Source organism: Muntiacus reevesi, chromosome 3 (assembly GCF_963930625.1).
Source record: "Muntiacus reevesi chromosome 3, mMunRee1.1, whole genome shotgun sequence".
In the NCBI taxonomy this organism is placed as follows: Eukaryota; Metazoa; Chordata; class Mammalia; order Artiodactyla; family Cervidae; genus Muntiacus; species Muntiacus reevesi.
The window spans coordinates 12,870,015-12,892,695 of record NC_089251.1 but is presented as its reverse complement, the minus strand read 5'-3'; the positions used below and the strand labels follow the sequence as shown (position 1 = coordinate 12,892,695).

General features: G+C 40.1%; 3 protein-coding genes across 3 annotated transcripts; all 3 read left to right on the top strand.

Annotated features, from left to right (window-relative positions):
• Positions 1–2,958: 2,958 nt before the first annotated feature.
• LOC136163924 (olfactory receptor 1J4-like) lies at positions 2,959–3,897 on the top strand. Its single transcript, XM_065928751.1, has one exon. It carries the CDS (start codon positions 2,959–2,961, stop codon positions 3,895–3,897), a length of 939 nt encoding a protein of 312 aa, XP_065784823.1.
• A 6,802-nt stretch (positions 3,898–10,699) lies between these two features.
• LOC136162697 (olfactory receptor 1J4-like) lies at positions 10,700–11,641 on the top strand. Its single transcript, XM_065927163.1, has one exon. It carries the CDS (start codon positions 10,700–10,702, stop codon positions 11,639–11,641), a length of 942 nt encoding a protein of 313 aa, XP_065783235.1.
• A 9,308-nt stretch (positions 11,642–20,949) lies between these two features.
• LOC136162695 (olfactory receptor 1J4-like) lies at positions 20,950–21,888 on the top strand. The gene has a single exon (XM_065927162.1). The coding sequence runs from the start codon at positions 20,950–20,952 to the stop codon at positions 21,886–21,888; it is 939 nt and encodes a 312-aa protein (XP_065783234.1).
• The last annotated feature ends 793 nt before the right edge of the window (positions 21,889–22,681 follow it).

Genomic DNA, 22,681 nt, shown 5'->3' with positions numbered 1-22,681 from the left:
TGTAACTAAGCAGTCCCTAAATATATAATTATTGCTTTAAGAGGTTAAAACCCATGTGAAAGTCCTTTGTAAATTGTATAATGTATAAATATGAGTGGTAAAGTTTTCTTTGAGTTAGGAACATTTTAGAGAAAGGTAACTAACATAACATAGCTTCTCTGAAAATTCTAATGAGGATATAATTTCTATGCAGAGTGGTTAAGAGATGGATTCTGGACAGATAGACATACGTTGTGAGTCCATCTGTTGCACTTAATTGTGTGTATCTTTGCACATTTAAGTAATGCACACTTGGACTTCCTCAGTGATCCAGTGGTTAAGAATCTGCCTTCTAGTGCAGGAGATGTAGGTTCAATCTCAGATCAGGGAACTAAGATCCCATATGCTGCCAGGAAACTAAGTCTGCATGCCAACTGCAACAAAGACCCAGAGCAGCCAAAAAAATATAAAGTAAAGTAAATGTTACATACTTCTGTTTTTTATGATTAAAATGTGTTTAATAATACTCACTTCTTAGAGTTATCATGAAGATTCCATTTGAAAGTACATGTAAAACACTTGGAGTAGTGCTTGGTACTATTGTTGCTGTTGGTTTGGAGACCACTTTTTTGGTTTTTAATTTATATAGCTGTGCTGGGTCTTAGTTGCAGCATGCAGGACCTTTTAGTTGTGGCATGTGGAACTTTTTTTCTTTAGTTGTGGCATGTGAACTCTTTGATGAGGCATGTGGGATCAAGTTCCCTGACCAGGGATTGAACTCAGGCCTCCTTCATTGGTATAGTGGAGTCTTGGCCACTGGACCACTAGGGAAGTCCCTGGACACCTTTTGAAAACAGGGAATTTTAAGTGACTCAAAGCAAGTAGGATGCAGCCAATTATACTGAAAGCTCATGACAAAGCTTTAGTAATTCTCTTTCAGTTTAGGGACTCGCACATCCTTTTGATGAGGAAATGGCTGATACCTCTGGCCTGGTGCCCTTTTCACATTTTTTAACATATTTATTTATTTTTAATTGAAGAATAATTGTTTTACAGTGTTGCATTCATTATTCCTACCAAACATCAAGATGGATCAGCCATAGGTATACCCATGTCCCGTCCACTTGAATATCCTTCCCTCCTCCATCCCTATCCCACCCTTCCAGATTGTTACCAAGGCCTGGTTTGAGTTCCCTGAGTCAATTCCATTGGCTATCTATTTTACACATGGTAATGTATGTTTCCATGTTACTCTTGTCCTACCTCCCACCTTCTCCTCCCCACCCCCAGCCATGTCCATAATTCTGTTCTCAACATCTGTATTTCCATTGTGCTGTGCTGTGTATAGTTGCTGAGTCATGTCCGATTCTTTGTGACCCCATGCACTGTGGCCCACCAGGCTCCTTTGTCCATGGGATTCTCCAGGCAAGAATGCTGAAGTGGGCTGCCATGCCCTTCTGCTGCTCTGAAAATAGGTTCATCAGCACCATCTTTCTAGATTCCATATATATTCATTAGTATATGATGATTGTTTTCTTTCTGACTTACTTCACTCTGTATGATAGGCTCTAGGTTCATCCACCTCATCAGGGCTGACTCAAATGTGTTCCTTTTTAAGGTTGAGTAATATTCCTTTGTATATATGTACCATAGTTTTTTATCCATTCATCTGTTGATGGACATCTAGGTGGCTTTCATGTCCTAGCTATTGTAAATAGAGCTGCAGTGAATGTTGGGTTACATGTGTCTTTTTCAATTTTGGTTTCCTCAGGTATATGCCTTATGGTAGTCTTATTTCTAGTTTTTTTTTTTTTTTTTTTCTAGTTTTTTAAGGAATCCCCATGCTGTTCTTGGAGAAGGAAATGGCAACCCACTCCAGTACTCTTGCCTGGAAAATCTCGTGGACCGAGGAGCCTGGTAAGCTACAGTCCATGGGTTCAAGAAGTGTTGGACATGACTGAGTGGCTTCGCTTTCACTTTTCACTTTCATGCATTGGAGAAAGAAATGGCAATCTACTCCAGTGTTCTTGCCTAGAGAATCCTAGAGGCAGAGGTGCCTGGTGGGCTGCAGTCTATGGGGTCGCACAGAGTCGGACACGACTGAAGCGACTTAGCAGCAGCAGCAGCAGCAGCATGCTGTTCTCCATAGTGGCTATATCAATTTGCATTCCCACCAACAGTGTGAGAGGGTTCCCTTTTCTCCACACCCTCTCCAGCATTTATTGTTTATAGATTTTTCAATGATGGCCATTCTGACCAGTGTGAAATATTATTTCATTATAGTTTTAATTTGCATCTTTCTAATAATGAGCGATGTTGAGCACCTTTTCATGTGTTTATTAGCCATCTGTATGTCTTCTTTGGAGAAATGTCTGTTTAGGTCTTTTGCCCACTTTTTGATTGGGTTGTTTTTCTGGTATGGATTTGTATGAGCTGCTTCTATATTTTTGAAATTAATCCTTTGTCAGTTGTTTCATTCGCTGTTATGTTTTCCCATTCTGAGGGTTGTCTTTTCACCTTGTTTATAGTTTCCTTTGCTGTGCAAAAGCTTTTAAGTTTAATTAGGTTCCAATAATTTATTTTTGTTTTTATTTCCTTTCACGTTTTTGATCCTATTAAACTACAGAGGTTTGAACTCCACTTGATATAAAGGTGAAAACTCCCTAAACATGGAGACTTCTCAAGTCTTGTTCATTAGTATGTGCTTAATATGGGATGAAACTGTTTTTTGATAAATATTTATTGAATAAAGAACAATGTCCTTTGCTTTCTGTGGAAAGAGACTTGGTTAATGTGAAGGTTTGATGCATTATGAAAGCCAGAATGGGACAGACTGATTCATTCACCAACAATTATGAGAAATAAAGAGAAAGGGAGCAAAAAGTAAGAATTTTCATACTAAAGAGGACTTTATGATATTATGGAATGTTCACTGACATTTCCCACATTCTCCACTTTTCAGCAGAAATTAAGAAGAGAATGAAGAGGGAGAACCAGAGCAGCATGTCCGAGTTCCTCCTCCTGGGGCTCCCCATCTGGCCAGAACAACAGGGCATGTTCTTTGCCCTATTCCTGGGCATGTACCTGACCACAGTGCTGGGGAATCTGCTCATCCTCCTGCTCATCAAGCTGGACCCTCGCCTCCACACCCCCATGTACTTCTTCCTCAGCCACTTGGCCTTCACTGATGTCTCCTTTTCATCTGTTACTATTCCTAGGATGCTGATAAACATGCATACTCAGCAACAATCCATCCCCTATGTGGGATGCATTTCCCAGATGTATTTTTTCATAATTTTTGGCTGTCTTGACAACTTCCTTCTCGCAGTGATGGCATATGACAGGTATGTGGCCATATGTCAGCCACTTCACTACACCACTGTCATGAGGCAGGAGCTGTGTATCTCATTGGTAGCTGCATCCTGGTTCTTCTGCTGTATCCATGCCCTGTTGCACACCCTCCTCTTGGCCCAACTGTCCTTCTGTGCTGAAAATACCATCCCCAACTTCTTCTGTGATCTCCCTGCCCTCCTGAAGATGAGCTGCTCAGACATTTCCATCAATGAGCTGGTCATCTTTACCGAAGGAGGAATGCTGTTCATCTTGCCTCTGAGTATCATCTTGGGCTCGTATGTTCGTATAGGGACCATCGTCCTGAGAGTCCCCTCCACTAAGAGACTCTTTAAAGCCTTCTCCACCTGTGGTTCTCATCTCTTTGTAGTATCTTTATACTATGGAACACTTGCTGGTGTTTACTTTTTCTCCTCATTATGGGACTCCAATGACAAATATATAATTGCTTCAGTCATATATGCAGTAGTTACTCCCATGATGAACCCCTTTATCTACAGCCTCAGAAACAGAGACATAAAACAAGCCCTAGAGATATTTCTCAATAGGGCTAACTTCCTGAAATGACAGTCACTAAATCCTCTTATTGCAGCCATGAGCACTGTAAGATATATCGCCTAAGATTACTGTATGGTTGGCAACTTTGTGTAACTTCAAGTGAATATACATTCTGATGTCACGTTGTAGTGTTGTTAATATGCCAACAAAGTCCAGTTTGTTACTTGGACTCTTAAATATTCTTTATCTTCAATTTTTTTCTGCTTGTTCATCATCTCTCATAAAATATGTGGAAAATATTATGCCAAACATTTTTATACTGTGATGCTGAGGACACACAGATTTAGCATCATGATCTACTCCTGGTGGGCTAATTCTTCCCTGTAAGGTGTGCTGAAATTGGATGCACTGGCTTCAAGCTGATTGTGAACATCTCTTTTTAACTCCATATTCAATGACCACATGCTGGTGGATTGAAATCAGCCATAATGGGGATAATTACACTATGGAAATTGGCAAATGCTACAAAGCAAGTCTCCCTACAATAGAGAGCCATTTTTTATTCATTTAATCGGGTGGAGAGGGAGGTGGGATGGGGGACCGGGATGGGGAATACGTGTAACTCTATGGCTGATTCATATCAATGTATGACAAAACCCACTGAAAAATAAAATAAAAAAAAAAAATTTAAAAAATTAAAAAAAAAAAAGTAAAAAAAAAAAAAAAAAAACAGTACACCACTGCATTTATAATTAAGAGACGTTTCTCTTTAGCAATGGCTCCTAACTTAACGTCTCATTTACTTCTTCTGATGTTAGTATATATATACTAGCTTTCTTTTTGTTAGTATTTACATGGTACTTTTCCCATCACTTTAAACTTTGTTATGTTCTTCTATCTGTAAAGTGTCAGTTGTTAACAGTGTGAAGTTGGGGTTTGCTCTTTTATGTAGATTGGCAATCATTTATGGAGAATTTCTCTCTTAACATCTAATCTAATCTAACCAGAATATACTTGAAGTTATATTTTTCATATTTCTATAAGTTTTCTTCTATTTGTTTGGTTTTTTTGGCTGCACTATGTGGCATGCAGGATCCTAGTTCCCTAACCAGAGATCATCGAGTCTATGCTCCCCACATTGGGGGCATAGAGTCCTAACCAACGGACCACCAAGGAAATCCCTGAATTTCTACAAGTCTTCTAGCTGAGATATCTGATTTCATATGTATTGTCTCTTCTCTTTCTCCCTTTTGATTAATTAAATATATATTTTATTATTCCATTTCCCCTCTGCTAACAAATTAATCATATATTATTATTGATTTATAATTCTTTTCTGTAATTTATGTAGAGACTATGTCTTGCTTTTTCTTTAAAATTTTTTTCTTGTAGTATAATGCATACAACCCGAAATTTACCACTTTAACCATTTGAGGTATACAGTTAGATGACATTTGGTACATTTATCACTGCTATCTTATCCTAGGGCTTCAAAAGGAAACTTTGTAGAACATCATGCAATTGAGCTCTTCAAAGGTATTAAAAAATAATGACAAAGATATCTATGAGTCAACGTGGAAGGATTTCCAAGCTATATTATTTAATGAAAAAAGAAATATGTAAGACAGCATCTATAGCATGGTACTTCTTGTGTAAAAATAAAGGGAAAATAACATATACATGTAACTTCTTACTGAGCAAGAAGAAGCACACAAAGAATAAATCAGAAGCTAATGAAACTGCTTACCTACAGGAGGTGGGTGGGTATGGGATAGGAAAAGATGGAGTGATAGTATATTTATTTGTATAGTTTGATGATGTTACCATTTACCTACTAAAAATAAATAGAAGATGATGGAGAATAAAGCAAAGTAGAACAAAACAGAAAATGAGCCTAACTATATTTCAAATTAATACCATAATCGGACTAAGGTGCGGGGGAATAAAATAATCAAGTAGTTATTAAACACAGAATTTTGTCTGTAAACTACTCTCACAGTAAAGAAAAAATTAAGCAAGGTTGAGCTGAAGTTAGTCTGTCATTAACAGTGATTTGAGTTCAAGTGACATTACTTGTATTCAAAGATTTAGCAAATAAATAAACCTATTCTGGAAAAGGGAGTAATTCATCAGTTGGGGAAAGTTGTCACATACATGGAAAAGGAGAGGCTGGAAAGAACTCTACGGTGTCAAGCTAGAACTGGACATAAATCAACTTGAGCCCATGGGTTTTAATATGTCTAAACAGACTGAAATTTATCAGCTGCCATCCCACACATTCAGTGGTGTGGGGATCTCAAGGGCTAATACTGCTCTGTCTGGACCTTACTGTGATATATGGGGAGGCAGAGTTCGTTGCTGAGTTCTTCAAAGGTCAAGGGCATTCACCTCTTCTTGTCCTCATGAGCAGGCAGAGGAGCGGCTAACATGTCGGTGACATTAGGGACACCTTCTCCCGGGACTCCTGTGGCTCAGTCCTTTGGCCTCTGCAAGGACCCATCTCAAGAAGAAGGCAAGAAATTGGCCAATTAGCTCAGCTGGATTCTTTTCTAACAAGAAGCTTGGGGCTGAGTCCCTGGGGCCTTACTCCTATCGATAAAAATGAATCTTCCTGCTCATTGTTCTAGTTCTTGTAGTCAGGCATGGAAGGTGCTAAAGATCCTTAAGTCATGGAGGTACAAGAGACGGATATTTAGGTAGCAGCCTGAACCAGCAAACATCAACATCAACCTGAGGAAGGTGGGGAAGCATCTCTTTTCCTAGATATGTGCATTGATGTGAAGACTAGGAGAAAGAGAGAGAAAAGGTATGTTTACATTGCTAGTGCAACCATGTGTTCACTGGTTCACACACTGACTAAATGGTGCTACCAGCCACAGGTGGCCATAAAATTAAAATAAATTAAAATTACCTAAAATTAAAAACTTGGTTCTTTACTTGTACTAGCCTTATTTCAAGTCTTTGGTAGCATGAGGTTAGTGCTACTGTATTGGACAAAGCAGATGTAGAATATTTCCACCACTGTAGAAAGTCCTATAATGGGTTGATAACAGAACATGAAGGGCTAGAATTCTCCTGTACTGCATGGGTGTGTGCTTGTGTGGGTGTGTGTAAGTTATCTGTGTGTTGGGTTTGACTATATGTGATTCAATGTGTGTAGTGGAGTTTCTCTATGTGTGAGTTTGATTTGTGAGCTGCCTGGATGTAGTCTTAGCACGTCTGTTTAAAAAGTTTTTTTGGTGTGATGGTTATACAATACTGTATATATCTAATGTATACAATCTGAGGAGTTTGGACATATGCACACACATATGAAGCCATCACCACAATCAAGTAACTGACATGTCTATCCCCTCTAAAAATTTACTTGTGTCCCTTTTTTGTGGTAGAAAACTTTACACAGTTTTCTGTGTAAAAAAAGTTTAAAACTCTTTTAATGAGTTTTTAAGTGCACAATATATTGACTCTAGGCAATATGCTGTATAGCAGGACTCTAGAACTAATTCATTTTGCATAAATGAGACTTCATATCAATTGAATAACCACACTGCATTTTCCCCTCTTTTCCTCTTCAGTGCTTGATAACCTCCATTTATTCTCTGCTTCTGTGAATTTCTTAAACTGAAATCATGCAGTAATTTTCCTTGTAAGACTGACCTATTTCACTTAGCATAATGTTTCCCAGGTTCATCCCCATTGTCACAAATATCAGAATTTCCTTTTTTAAAAGCAAAATAATATTCCATTGCATGTCTATGCCATATTTTCTTTATCCGTTCACCTGTCAATGGGCATTTGGGTTGTTTTCATAACTTAACTTTTGTGAGTAGTACTGTAATACACATGGAAATGTAGAAATATCTTTGAGATCCTGATTTCTATTCTTTCTGATATATACTCAGAAGTGGGATCGCACCACTTCTGGGTATACACACTGAGGAAACCAGATCTGAAAGAGACACGTGCACCCCAATGTTCATTACAGCACTGTTTATAATAGCCAGGACATGGAAACAACCTAGATGCCCATCAGCAGATGAATGGATAAGGAAGCTGTGGTACATATACACCATGGAATATTACTCAGCTGTTAAAAAGAATTCATTTGAATCAGTTCTAATGAGATGGATGAAACTGTAGCCCATTATACAGAGTGAAGTAAGCCAGAAAGATAAAGAACATTACAGCATACTAACACATATATATGGAATTTAGAAAAATGGTAACGATAACTCTATTTGCAAAACAGAAAAAGAGACACAGAAGTACAGAACAGACTTTTGAACTCTGTGGGAGAAGGTGAGGGTGGGATGTATCAAAAGAACAGCATGTATATTATCTATGGTGAAACAGATCACCAGCCCAGGTGGGATGCGTGAGACAAGTGCTCGGGCCTGGTGCACTGGGAAGACCCAAGGAATCAGGTGGAGAGGGAGGTGGGAGGGGGGATCGAGATGGGGAATACGTGTAACTCTATGGCTGATTCATGTCAATGTATGACAAAACCCACTGAAATGTTGTGAAGTGGTTAGCCTCCAACTAATAAAAAAAATTAAAAAAAAAAAAAAAAAGAATTGGGATCACTGGATCATACGGTAGTTCTGTTTTTAATGTTTTTGGGGAAACTCCATACTGTTTTCCATAGCAGCCATACCATTTACATCCATACCAGCAGTGTAGAAGGGTTTTGTTTTCATGATTTTTAAGTTGTGTAATGATAAAGTATTTCATTTTAAAGTTGTGTGTAAGTTGGTCTGAATCCATAAAAACCTCTACACTTCTGTCTAAGATAAGTGAGAGAGGGTCAAAAAGAAGCACTTTGTCACTCTGTTTGTGTTTTTGTGTCCAGCACTCTCACAATCTCATTCTTCTCTCCTTGAATGAGTGTAGAGAAGAGTGGGCTAAGTGACTTAGAAACATGTGTTTGCGTTTGACCTGGGGAGATAGTCTTGCAGCCTGACTCTTCTCTTGCTTCAGCTCTGGACGGAAACAGGCAGCTCTAAACAAAGTAATCTTTATGCTAAGTTTGTGGAAGTTTGTCCTGGTGGCTTGAAAGTATCAAACTTCTCCAGGGTCCCAAGTTTTCTTCATCGACATTTAATTATTTCCACATTTCCACTTTGGGGGACATTCTGATAGAACTTCTTGGTCCTACAGCATCTTTAATGTCTTGGCTCTCAGGCCACACATTGAGCAAATTCTCATGTCACTCACTTTGGTTGTATGCTTAGAGCTCACTCAAGCATTTAAAAACACTGGAGATGGAAGGGGAGAGAGAGACAGTGGTGCATATGAAGGCAATTATGTGTGAGTGTGCTCACTTGCTCAGTCATGTTCAACTCTTTGTGATCCCACGTACTGTAGCCTGCCAGACTTCTCTGTCCATGGGATTCTCCAGGCAAGAATACTGGAGTGGGTTGCCCTTTCCTCCTCCAGGGGATCTTCCTGATCCAGGGATTGAGCTGGCATCTCCTCTGTCTCCTGCATTGGCAGGCAGATTTATGAAGGCAGTTATTAACATATATTGGCAAATTTATTAAAAATGCAGTGAGTCAAGTGTTACGGATGTGTTCATCTTCAAGGATCATGGTCTGGGCCCTTATTGTTTCTTTGGATATGAGAGCAAGACCCCAAAAGTCAACATGCATTTTCAGGAAGCTTCTTGATGGCCCCCTCATACCTTTGTTATCATTAGTTCCTCACCTGGGATCTTGATCATTCATCCTGCCTAAATAATAAATTGATTTATTTAGTTTTGGGGGTCACTCTCCTATGACTGCTTCTCTTCAGTCAATGCTTTAATATCCCTTGTGGCATATTTTTGAACGTAGACATTTTTTATTGTGGTAAACATATATATATATATAACATAAAAATTACCATTTCAATGGTTTTTAAGTGTACAGTTCAGTGACATTAAGTACATTCACCTTGTACAATCATCACCACCAGACACCTCTAGAACATTTTTAGCTTTCTAAACTGAATCTCTGTTTCCACTGGATAATAACTCCTCACTTTTCTCTCCCACACAAGTCCCTGGCAACCACCAACCACCATTCTACTTTTTGTCTCTATGAATATGACTATTCTAAGGTCTCATATAATTAAAATCATATAGTATTAACACTTTTGTGACTGGCTGATTTTACCTAGCATAATGTCTTCAAGGTTCATCCTTGTAGCATGTGTCAGAATTTCTTTCCTTTCTAAGGCTGAATAATATTCCATTGTATGTAAAAGCAACATTTTGTTTATCCATTCATTTGTCGATGAACACAGATTGTTTCCATCTTTCAGCTACTGTGAGTAATGCTGTTTTATACATAGGTGTACTAATAACTCTTTGGCTTCTGCTTTCAATTCTTTTGGACATATTATTAGAAGTGAAGTTTCTGGATTATATTCTATGTTTTAAGTTTCTGAGGAACTGCTATAACGTGTGTGTGTGTGTGTGTGTGTGTGTGTGTGTGTGTGTGGCATGCGTCTGTGTGCGGGACAGACACAAACACATAAGCAGCAGTCTGGCTATAAAGTTATGGAAGAGACTGTGCATTATTTATTATTCTCCTAATGTCTCTCGTGGTATCTCCACTATGTTAAAAAAATGAACTCTCCTGATTTCCATTGAAGAGTTTGATTGATGTTTGCTTTATTGATGCTTAATTGATATCTCCAAGTGAATGGTCGTGTTCAGATAGATCATATTTTCATTGTTGTCCCCAGACTGGATGAGCCTCAATGTGTGAGCAAAATACAGTGAGATTTGCCTGTATATTGAAACAGCCACTGGGAGAAATTGGTAATGTATGGTAATTGTTATGCTCAGTATGTCTAAGTTCCTAGCATTTCCAGCAGAGATAAGAAGAGCATGAGGCCTGAGAACCAGAGCCATGTATCTGAGTTCCTCCTCCTGGGTCTTCCTATCCAGCCAGAGCAGCAGGGCATGTTCTTCGCCCTGTTCCTAGGTGTGTATCTGACCACGGTGCTGGGTAACCTGCTCATCATCCTGCTCATCAGGCTGGACCCTCGCCTCCACACCCCCATGTACTTCTTCCTCAGCCACTTGGCCCTCACTGATGTCTCCTTTTCATCTGTCACTGTCCCTAACATGCTGATAAACATGCAAACCCAGGATCAATCCATCCCCTATGCAGGGTGTGTAGCACAGATGTATTTTTTCCTACTTTTTGGCTGCGTCGATAACCTTCTTCTTGTAGTGATGGCTTATGACAGGTACGTGGCCATCTGTCACCCTCTCCACTACACCACCATCATGAGCAGGGGGCTGTGTATGTTTCTGCTGGCTGGATCCTGGCTCCTCTCTTGTGTCAGTGCCCTGTCCCACACCATCCTCCTGGCTCAGCTGTCCTTCTGTGCGGAGAACATCATCCCACATTTCTTCTGTGACCTTGCTGCCCTGCTCAAGCTCTCCTGCTCAGACACCTCTCTCAATGAGCTGCTCATATTCACTGCAGGGACTGCAGTTGTCATTCTCCCACTGAGTGGCATCCTGATCTCTTATGGCCTCATTGGGGTCTCCATCCTGAAGGTCCCTTCTACCAAGGGGATCTGCAAAGCCCTGTCCACCTGTGGCTCCCACCTCTCTGTGGTGTCTCTATTCTATGGAACCATTATGGCGCTGTACTTTTCCACCTCATCAGGCAAGTCCAAGGACAAAGACATGATTGCCTCACTGATGTACACAGTGGTGACCCCTATGCTGAACCCCTTCATCTACAGCCTAAGGAACAGAGACATGAAATTGGCTCTGGGAATTCTTTTCAGAAGCAATAAACTTTTCATCCAGTGAGAATCACCTAACCATGTTATTTCACCCACTGACCTTGTCAGATATACCCTCTTGAAAAGTTGCGTGTTGACCATCCATGTCTCTAGCATCTTCCCAACTGTCCTTTAAGTGGTCACAATGTTATTGGATGAATTCCTTTCACTTTAGTCATATCTACTGCCCATTTATTCTTCCATAATCCTCAATATAGGATTGTCCACAACACACATGCAATTTATGGTCTTCAAAGCCCCCAACTCCTTATTAGTCAAATATGTGACTTATTTGAATATGCTGCACTATTGTTTTATCTTCCTGAAGAGAGAAAGACTTAAGATAACAACACACACCAACCATCACTCTCAAAAGGAAAACATTATGCTGACATTTTATACTTCTGTTTTAACGATGAAAGCAGGTTTGTTTTAGGCTAAGATTAGAGGCATGAAACAATTCTATTTTGGACCAAGCTATACATTTTCATATCCTGAGTTTCTGATCTCAATGTGGTAGATGGTCAGGATTCTCAAATGTGTTAAAGCCCTTTACTTTTCTATGGTCAACATTTGGAATCTCAAGTAGAACCAATTTAAGTTTTGTGTAACATTCTTTTGCTAGGTTAAAGAATCATCCTTAGTAATAGGTGATGTAACTTTTCTTTATAATCTGCAGTTTCTATCTGTTGAAATAAATGAGATATAAACCAACTTCATATTTCTTCTTTCTTGTCTAGTGTTTTCCAGAGCTACAAATATTAAGTTTCTCACGTTCAGTTTTAGTAAAGTCCAGAATGTTTACCTTTTCAATGCAGTATCTAGTTATAAAGTACTTCTGATGGTTTGCTAAAACTGAAGTAAACTTTAATCTTACTGTGCTTCTGACAACAGGGAACCACGGAGTAGTCAGTCAAATTACCAAATTTCCCCATTCTAGGAAGACTATAATTTTCCCCTCTAAGTTGGATTTTTGTGTTGAGAACAGCCTTCAGCTGTCTGATTAATTTTAGTCTAGGAAAATGAGTGTTGTCTTTTTCTCAGAGGTCTCACTTCTAATAGGAAAAAAATTAAATGCATAAATTTACAATTTTTGCACACAAAAATATTTACTGCATGACACTATATACCAGGCAATTTTCTTCTTTCTGGGAATACAGGTTAAAAAAATTGATCCCCTTTTAGACTTTTTATTCCAGCACTCCTGGTTCTGCTCATCACACTCCTTTTTTTTCCATAGCAGTTTTGAACTAACACACCATAAGCTTTACTTATTTTTTAATTGTTACTGCTTCTTTACTGGAATGTGAGCTCTAAAGAAGATGATTTTCACGTCTGCAATAAATCCTAGGTTTTGCTTGTAGGTAAAAACTTCTATGAATAATGGAGGCATAAAAAGGGAGGGCAAACACGCTGGGGATGGAGTTCATAATTTAACATTGTATGATCCAGGAGGTAGAGCTTGTTGGAAAGGTAATAAGCAAACAAGACATTAGTGAGGACAGGTAAGCCAGCCATGGGGGTAGCTGGGTAAAAGTATTCCAAGCATGGATATCAAACCTAGAAATACTCTGAGGTGAGTGGGTGCCTGGCCTGTTCCAGGGACATTAAGGGGCCTGTGCAGCTGGACAGGGCTGAGTTGGGGAGAGATGGTAGGCAATAAGCTTAGAGATATCAGAGGGTCAGATTTGTAGGGCACTTAAGGTTATAGCAAGTGTATTAGTCAAGGCTCATTAGGGAAATAGAACAAATGGTGTGTGTGTGTGTATGTGTAGGAAGAGTGTTATTGGAATTGGTTCATGTAATTGTAGACACCAGCAAGTCCAGTTTTGCAGGGTCAGTTGGCAGCCTGGAAACCCATGGAAAAGTTATAGTTTGAGTCTGAAAGTAGTCTGAGAATAGACTTGCCTCTCTTTTTTTGGCCGGGGTTGGGGGTCAGATTTTCTCTTAAGACCATTGGCTCATTGGATGAGACCCACCTACATTATGGAGGACAATCTGCTTTATCAGAGTCTGAGCATTAAAATGTTAATCTCATCCAAAAAATAGCTTCGTGGAAACAGCTAGAGTTGTGTTTGACCAAATATCTGGGTCCTGCAGCCTAGCCAAGTTGACACATAAAATGAACCATTATAGTAGGCTTTCTGGTTTTCAGTCTGAGGATTTGGGAACCCTTATAAAAAGGGATTCAATAGAGAAATAACAGGGCCACACTTGGTTTTTTTTGTTGTTGTTGTTGTTTCTTTAAAAACACCCAGATTTGGGGGAGTGTAAGTGACATACAATAAACTTTGTATATCTAATGTACACTATGTGACTAGTTTTGACATTTGTGTATGCCCATAAAACTATCACTGCAGACCTTAAAGATCATGGATTTTCCTGGCACCTACCCTACTTTTCTCTCTTCTTGCCTCTTCTGTCCTCAGGGGAAACACTGATCTGTTTCTGTCACATGGATTAGTTTGCATCTTCTGGGCTTCCCTGATAGCTCAGTTGGTAGAGAACCTGCCTGCAATGCAGGAGACCTCAGTTCAATTCCTGGGTTGGGAAGATCTGCTGGAGAAGGGATAGGCTACCTACTCCAGTATTCTTGGGCTTCCCTTGTGGCTCAGCTGATAAAGAATCAGCCTGCAATGCGGGAGAACTGGATTCGATACCTGGCTTGGGAAGATCCTCTAGAGAAGGGAAAGGCTATCCAGTCCAGTATTCTGGCCTGGAGAATTCCAAGGACAGTATAGTCCATGGGGTCACAAAGAGTAGGACATGACTGAGTGACTTAAAGAAAAAAGAAAGAAAGAAAGAAAAAGAAATTAATTTAAATAGAATCATACAGTGTGTGTTTATTTCTCGCTGCCTTCTTTCCCTCAGTGTAAGCATTTTGAGACTCATGCATGTGGTGCTGTATATCAGCAGTTCATTTATAAAAATTGGTAAACAGTATTCCATTGCATGGATATACCACAGCTTTTTTGACGGATCTATGGGCTATTTCCAGTTTTGGCTATTAAATAAAGTTGTAATGAACATTCTTGTATAAATCTATGTGTAGATGTATACATTCTTTTTCTCTGGACAAATACCTAGTCCCATGCTAGGTACTGAAAGGTTATTGCTGAACGATAAGACGCCGGGATTCTTGGCCTCCGGAGGAGATGAATTCAATCCGGGACCAGAGACGAGGCTGGATCGCTCAGAGCTTTTGTGTAATAAAGTATAAAGGAGATAGAGAAAGCTTCTGACATAGGCATCAGAAGGGGGCAAAAGAGTAACCCCCCTCCTAGTCTTTAGCTGTATGTTAAATAGTCACTCACAGTCTGTTAATGAAATGAAAGGAATGTCATAAAATTTAGAATGGCACCAGATAATTCATCCCTGGCCATAAAACAATTGACTTGAGTCTTGCAGAAGGGCAGAATACCAACAAATAGTTTATATAGATTAGGGGAACAATACCTGAGTAAGTAAGTTAGGCCGTTTGGCGGAACCAACTTGAAGATAGAGTCTGGGGTACATTAACATAGCTTAAGACAACATTTCCATAAGAAAAAGAAATGTATTGGTTAACTCAAGGTTTGAGAGTAGTTAGCTTTGGGTGAGACCAGGTGTCATGGCAACACAGCATTTTAAGAGAAACCTCCTTTTAAATTTGTATAGAGAAGGAAAAACATATCGCTGGTTTGTTTCCTCCTGCCGCTTAAGAGAGATAAAAATGTCTGGCACTTGCAGCCTCTTTCCTCCATTTGGAGACTCGTGGCCTTCCTGCCAGTTACCCTCTCAGTACAGTAACCTCAAGTTGCAAACTTCTAAAGATGCAAATGTGCCCCTTTGTGCAGGTTGTTATATTGTACTATTGTCCTTTTCAAAGTACTGTTCTATAAGAATAAAAATGTTTTCTTTACTTTTCTGTGTTTGTTTGTCTTTTATGTATTGTGTGAAAAATATTATAAATCTATTACAGTACTGTACAGCCAATTGTGTTTGTTGGGTACCTATGCCAACTCTGTTGGACTTGTGAGCAAATTGAATTAAAAAACACACTCTCAGAACAGAACTTGTTCATATGTAAGGAACTTACTGTATATTTTAACTTTTTTCCCCACTTCACTAATTTAATTTTTTTAATTTTGATTGGAGTATGGTTAATTTACAATGCTATATTAGTTCCTGATATATAGCAAAGTGAATCAATTATACGTAAATCCACTGCTTTAGATTCTTTTCCATATAGCTCATTACAGAGTATTGAGCAGAGTGCCATGTGCTATGCAGTAGGTCCTTATTAATTATTTCAGCATATGTTTAGCTTTAAAATAAAATTTCAAACTGTTTCATATTCCCACAAGCAGTGTATGAGAGTTACAATTCTGTCATAGCTTCAGTGACACTTGATAGCAGTGGTCCTTTTCATTTAGGCATTTCCATTTTAGCCATTCCAATAGGTGTGCAATGGTATAAACGAGTTTACAGATCTGGAGTCACTTGATTGGAGGGATATCTGGGTTTCTGTGAAAAATAACCCTGTGGCACTGGGTCTTTTCAGAACTTCTTCATTCTCCCTAACTCTGTGTCTGATTTTTATCATGCCCCAGCACTTTTGACCATTTATCTGCTATTCATTTTGCATTAATAATTTTTTTTCTACACCACTCCTACTTGGGTGTGTATTTCACAAAAGGGATATATATCTGTTGATATTATTCACTGTTAAATCTCCAGAGCATACATTAGTGTTTACTTTTGTGAGAGCCTTAATGATTATTTAAGCACATGAATGAAAAGATGAATTCATTCAGTGATTTTATGTGTGTGTGTGTATCCAGGCGCTCAGTCCTGTCCTGGGCTCATTGCCACAGCATGGACTGTAGTCTGCCAGGCTCCTCTGTCCATAGGATTCTCCAGGCAAGAATACTGGTTTGGGTTGCCATTCATTTCTCCAATTCAGCGATGACCAGGTGTCTATTGTGAGCCATAGCTGATTCCTAGTGACAAAAGGGGTTTCACAGGAGGCACTAGTGGTAAAGAATCTGCCTGCCAATGCAGAAGACTTAAGAAATGTGGGTTGGATCCCTGGGTGGGGAAGATCCCCTGGAGGAGGGCATACAATCTGCTCCAATATTCTTGCTTTGAGAATACCATGGACAGAGGAGCCTGGTGGGCTAGAGTCCATAGAGTCGCAAATAATTGGACACGACTAAAACGACCTAGTGTGCACGAACTCAGTGATAAAGACATTGACAATAAACCTTAACATTTGTCAAGCTTTCAATAAAACTCATTTATGCATCCTTCAAATTGACGTGAAGAGAACGATTATTACTTCTACTTTGAGGAAACTGAATCTGAGCTCTCTGATAACTTTCTCAGTCATGCTCTCTTACTAGGGGTAAGCCTTGAGTTTTTTTCAAAGTTATAGATTCAGTTCCCCTACTCCTGAACAAGGCATAGACCATACCCTAGAGAACCTCACAGAAGAGTGAGAAGACCTGTACATTTTAAGGGACTTTGTGTTCTAACAGAAGCCGGTGTAGTTGTTAGGAAGCCTGCAGAAGCTTGCTGAGATCGTAAGGACTGTGTGTACCATACATCAGTAGAGAGAAGCTGAACTCATGATGCAGAGGCCACAGGGAATGGGGGAACAGCTGCCTCCCAGCTGAGACTTGACCAGAAGCCCAAGGTACCACTGACTTTAGGGACAATTTCTCCTGTGGCTCCAGGTATAGCTCAGCCCCTCTGCACTCCAAGTATGCTCCCTCCTGAGGGGCCAGGGGAAAGCTGGGCAATTAGCCCCCAGTTGACTGCTTCTCTAGTCAGGAACTGGGGGCTATTTCTCTCTGGGGTTTCTTTCTAATGAGTCAAAGGAGACCTTCTTGCCTGTTGTTTTGAGGCTGCTGAACAGACATGAGAGTCTGTAAAGGTCCTTGGGCCACCAAGGTTTGCTCTTTTTTTTGGATGCTGGGTCTTTCAGAGAGAAAGTGAAGATTCAGGTAACAGAAAGAAGTGGAAGGTATCTGAACTCACAGCACTGTTATAGCTCAGGAGGATCCCAGAAATCTCCACAGTGGTGCATGTGTGTCTGTGTGTAAATGTGTGCATGTGTGACCATGAGGGACATTGCATGTATCTCTCTGTGTATGTTGTGTTGTATGACTATGTGTGTTTGTGTAACTGGATTTCCAGAGAAGCTGGAAATTTCTTATCAGTGTGTGCTCATTTGACTTGCATTCTTTGCTTGTGTGCTGTGTGTAAGACCCTCTGCATGGCTCATGATTCAAATATGAATAACCTCTTGGACTGCAGTATCTGTGTAGAGGATGCTTGAGAGATCTCTGTGTGTAGCTGAATTGTACATGTGCATTTTGTTTGTAATTTTTGCTGACTCACATCCTGACTGTATTCACCTATTAATAGTTTGAGTGTGTGTGTGTGTGTGTGTGTGTGTGTGTGTGTGTGTGTAATTGTGCTCAGTCATGTCACTGTTTGGGACTCCATGGACTGTAGCCCACCAGTCTCCTCTGTTCATGGAATTTTCAAGGCAAGAAAGTTTTCTCTACTTTCCAGATATAAATAAACACTGATGGATTGAATAAAATTGAAGGCAAATAAAAGCCATTTAAAGACTAAAGAACAGCAGGAATAGGAGTGTTGACAGTTATCTGAGCAGAAGACTCCATCAGATCTTGAAATAACACATCTTAAGGTCCTGACTATTTTCTTTAACTAAAAAGAGTCAGAAATAGTAGAGTCATAGGAATAGACATTGCAATAAATTTTAAAAAAACACAAGAGATGATTGTGACTATAGAGGCTACTGTATGAACAAGCTAGCTTCCTACTCCTTCTGAATATGTTGACAATGAAGGTTAATAACACCTACCTCTTAGGACTGTTGAAAAAAATTAGTGAAGCTATTATCAAGAAATGTATTAGTCTGACAAAGTGTTCATTGTATGTCAATAATTATCCAGTGTGAAGATCAATATTGGGAAATACTGAATGGTCAATTAGGCAACTAAATTCCAATAGACCCTTCCAATCCTTCAGTATCTCCTAGCTCTCAGATCCCAGAACTCAGGTGTCTTCCTACCTATGAACACCCAGATCCAAGTCAACATGAAGCACCAGAAATGTTTGGAGATACACGTACAGAAGGATGGTTATTTCTTGACAAGAAGATAAACAAGACAATTAATGACACAAAGGGAACATTTCAGGCAAAGATGACCTCAATAAATAGCAGAAACAGTGTGGGCCAAACAGAAGCGGAGGATAATAAGAAGAGATGGAAAGAATACACAGAAGAACTGTACAAAAAAATGTCTTAATGACCCAGGTAACCATGATGGTGTGATCACTCACCTAGAGCCAGACATCCTGGAGTTTAAGTCAAGCGGGGTTTAGGAAGCATTAGTCTGAATAAAGCTAGCAGAGATGATAGAATCCTGGATGAGACATTTCAAATCCTAAAAGATGATGCTGTTAAAATGCTGCACTCAGTATGTGAACAAATTTTCATAACTCAGCAGTGGTCAAGGCATCGGAAAAGGCCAGTTTTCATGCCAATCCCAAAGAAGGATAATGCCAAGTAATATTCAAACTACTGCACAAATGCACTCATTTCATATGCTTGCAAGGTCTTGCTCAAAATCCTCCAAGCTAGGCTTCAACAGTACATGAACCAAGAACTTACAGATATTCATTTGGATTTAGAAAAGGGAGAGGAACCAGAGATCAAATTGCCAACATCTGCTGGATCATAGAAAAAGCAAAAGAATTCCACAAAAATATCTACTGCTACTTCATTGACTACACTTAAGCCTTTGGCTGTGTGAATCACAACAAGCTATGGAAAATTCTAAGAAAGATGGGAACACCAGACCATATTACCTGCCTCTTGAGAAACCTATATGCAGGTCAAGAAGCAACAGTTAGAACTGGACATGGAACAACAGACTGGTTCCAAATTGGGAAAGGAGTATGTCAAGGCTGTATACTGTCACTCTTCTTATTTAACTTTTATACAGAATACATCATGCGAAATGACAGGCTGGATGAAGTACAAGCTGGAATCAAGATTGCCAGGAGAAAGATCAATAACCACAGATAGGCAGATGACACCACCCTAATGGCAGAAAGCAAAAGGGAACTAAAGAGCCTCTTGATGAAAGTGAAAGAGGATAGTGAAAAATCTGGCTTAAAACTCAACATTAAAAAAACAAAGATCATGGCGTCTGGTCCCATGACTTCATGGCAAACAGACAGGGAAACAATGGAAACAGTGATGACTTTATTTTCTGCGGACAGTGACTGCAGCCACAAAACTAAAAGACACTTGCTTCTTGGAAGAAAAATTATGACAAACCTAGACAATGTATTAAAAGGAGAGGCATCACTTTGCTGACAAAGGTCTGTATAGTCAAAGCTATCGTTTTTCCAGTAGTCATGTATGAATGTGAGAGTTGACCCATAAAGAAGCCTGAGTGCCAAAGAATTGAACTTTCGAACTGTGGTGCCAAAGAAGACTCTTGAGAGTCCCTAGGACAGCAAGATCAAACCAGTCAATCCTAAAGGAAATCAACCCTGAACATTCATTGGAAGGACTGATACTGAAGCTGAAGCTCCAGACAGAAGAGGCCCTGTGCATCCTGTTTATTCCCGTATCCTGACTTAGCTGATAAAGAATCTACCTGCAGTGTGGGAGACCTGGGTTCGATCTCTGGGTTGGAAAGATCACCTGGAGAAGGCAACAGCTACCCACTCCAGTATTCTGGCCTGGAGCATTCCATGAACTGTATAGTCCATGGGGCCACAAAAAGTCAGATTCGACTGAGCAATTTTCACCTTCTAGTCAAAAGCTTAGTGCCAGAAACATGGTTAATTAAAAAGAAAACTAAAGAATGAATTTACTCTGGTCTCCATCCAAATTAATCTATTGAGCATTGAGGATTTGTCACTTGCTCTGATAGCATTAGGTGATGAAAGAAATTTAGGAAAAAAATTCTTCTTCTCTATGAGTAAGTTAGGGACCATAGTATGTGTGTATGTTAGTCGCTCAGTTGTGTCTGACTCTTTGCAACGCCATGGACTGTAGCCTGCTAGGCTCCTCCATCCATGGGATTTTCCAGGCAAGAGTCCGGGAGTGGATTGCCATTTCCTTCTCCAGAGTATCTTTCCAACCCAGAGACTGAACCTGGGTCTCTCGCATATACAAGCAGACTCTTTACTGTCTGAGCCACCAGGGAAGCCAGAGAGACCTTAGTGTGGCAGCCATAATCACAATATCAAAGTTTCTGACATTTCCCCCTCTCCTTCATCCCCAGCAGACATGAGTGGAGCATGAGGAAGGAAAATCAGAGCAGCATGTCTGAGTTCCTCCTCCTGGGGCTTCCCATCAGGGCAGAGCAACAGGACATGTTCTTTGCCCTGTTCCTGGGCGTGTACCTGACCACAGTGCTGGGCAACCTGCTCATCGTCCTGCTCATCAAGCTGGACCCTCGCCTCCACACCCCCATGTACTTCTTCCTCAGTCACTTGGCCTTCTCTGACATTTCTCTCTCCACTACCACAGTTCCAAAGATGCTGATGAACATGCAAACTCAGCAACAATCCATCCCCTATGTGGAGTGCATTTCCCAGATGTATTTTTTCATAATTTTTGGCTGTCTTGACAACTTCCTTCTCGCAGTGATGGCATATGACAGGTACGTGGCCATATGTCAGCCACTTCACTACACCACTGTCATGAGGCAGGAGCTGTGTATCTCATTGGTAGCTGCATCCTGGTTCTTCTACTGTATCCATGCCCTGTTGCACACCCTCCTCTTGGCCCAACTGTCCTTCTGTGCTGAAAATACCATCCCCAACTTCTTCTGTGACCTCCCTGCCCTCCTGAAGATGAGCTGCTCAGACATTTCCATCAATGAGCTGGTCACCTTCACTGAAGGAGTAATGCTGTTCATTGTGCCTCTCAGTATCATCTTGGGCTCATATGTTCGTATAGGGACCATCGTTCTGAGAGTCCCCTCCACTAAGAGACTCTTTAAAGCCTTCTCCACCTGTGGTTCCCACCTCTTTGTGGTATCTTTGTACTATGGGACACTTGCTGGTGCTTACTTTTTCTCCTCATTATGGGACTCCAACGACAAATATATAATTGCTTCAGTCATATATACAGTGGTTACTCCCATGCTGAACCCCTTTATCTATAGCCTCAGAAACAGAGATATAAAACAAGCCCTAGAAATATTTGTCTTTAGGGGTAACTTCTTCAGATGAGAATCACTAAATCTTCTGTTTACAGTCTTGAGCACAGTTATATATATCTTCTAAAATTATTCTATGGTTGGCAACTCTGTGTAACTTTAAATGAATATGCATTCTGCATTCATGTTGTACTTAGTTATTCAGCCATATCCAGTCCTTGCAACCCCATGAACACCAGCATGCCAGGCTTCCCTGTCCTTCTCTATCTCCCAGAATTGCTCAAACTCATGTCCATTGAGTCAGTAATGCCATCCTACCATCTCATTCTCTGTTGCCCCCTTCTCCTGCTCAATCTTTCCCAGCATCAGAGTCTTCCAATGAGTTGGATCTTTGCATCAGGTGGCCAAAATATTGGAGCTTCAGCATCAGTCCCTCCAGTGATTATTCACAGTTGATTTCCTTTAGGATTGACTGGTTTGATCTCCTTGCTGTCCAAGGGACTCTCAAGATTCTTCTTTCGCACCGCAGTTCAAAAATATCAGTTCTTCAGCACTCAGCATTCTTTACAGTCCAACTCTCACATCCATACGTGTCTACTGGAAAACAATACCTTTGACTTTTGGACCTTTGTCACTAAAGTGATGTCTTTGCTTTTTATTTTTATTTCTTTTTATTAGTTGGAGGCTAATTACTTCACAACATTTCAGTGGGTTTTGTCATACATTGATATGAATCAGCCATAGAGATGCTGTCTAGGTTTGTTACAGCTTTTCCTCCAAGGAGAAAGTGTCTTTTAGTTTCATGGCTACAGTCACTGTCTGCAGTGATTTTGGAGCCCAAGAAAACAAAGTCTGTCACTATTTCC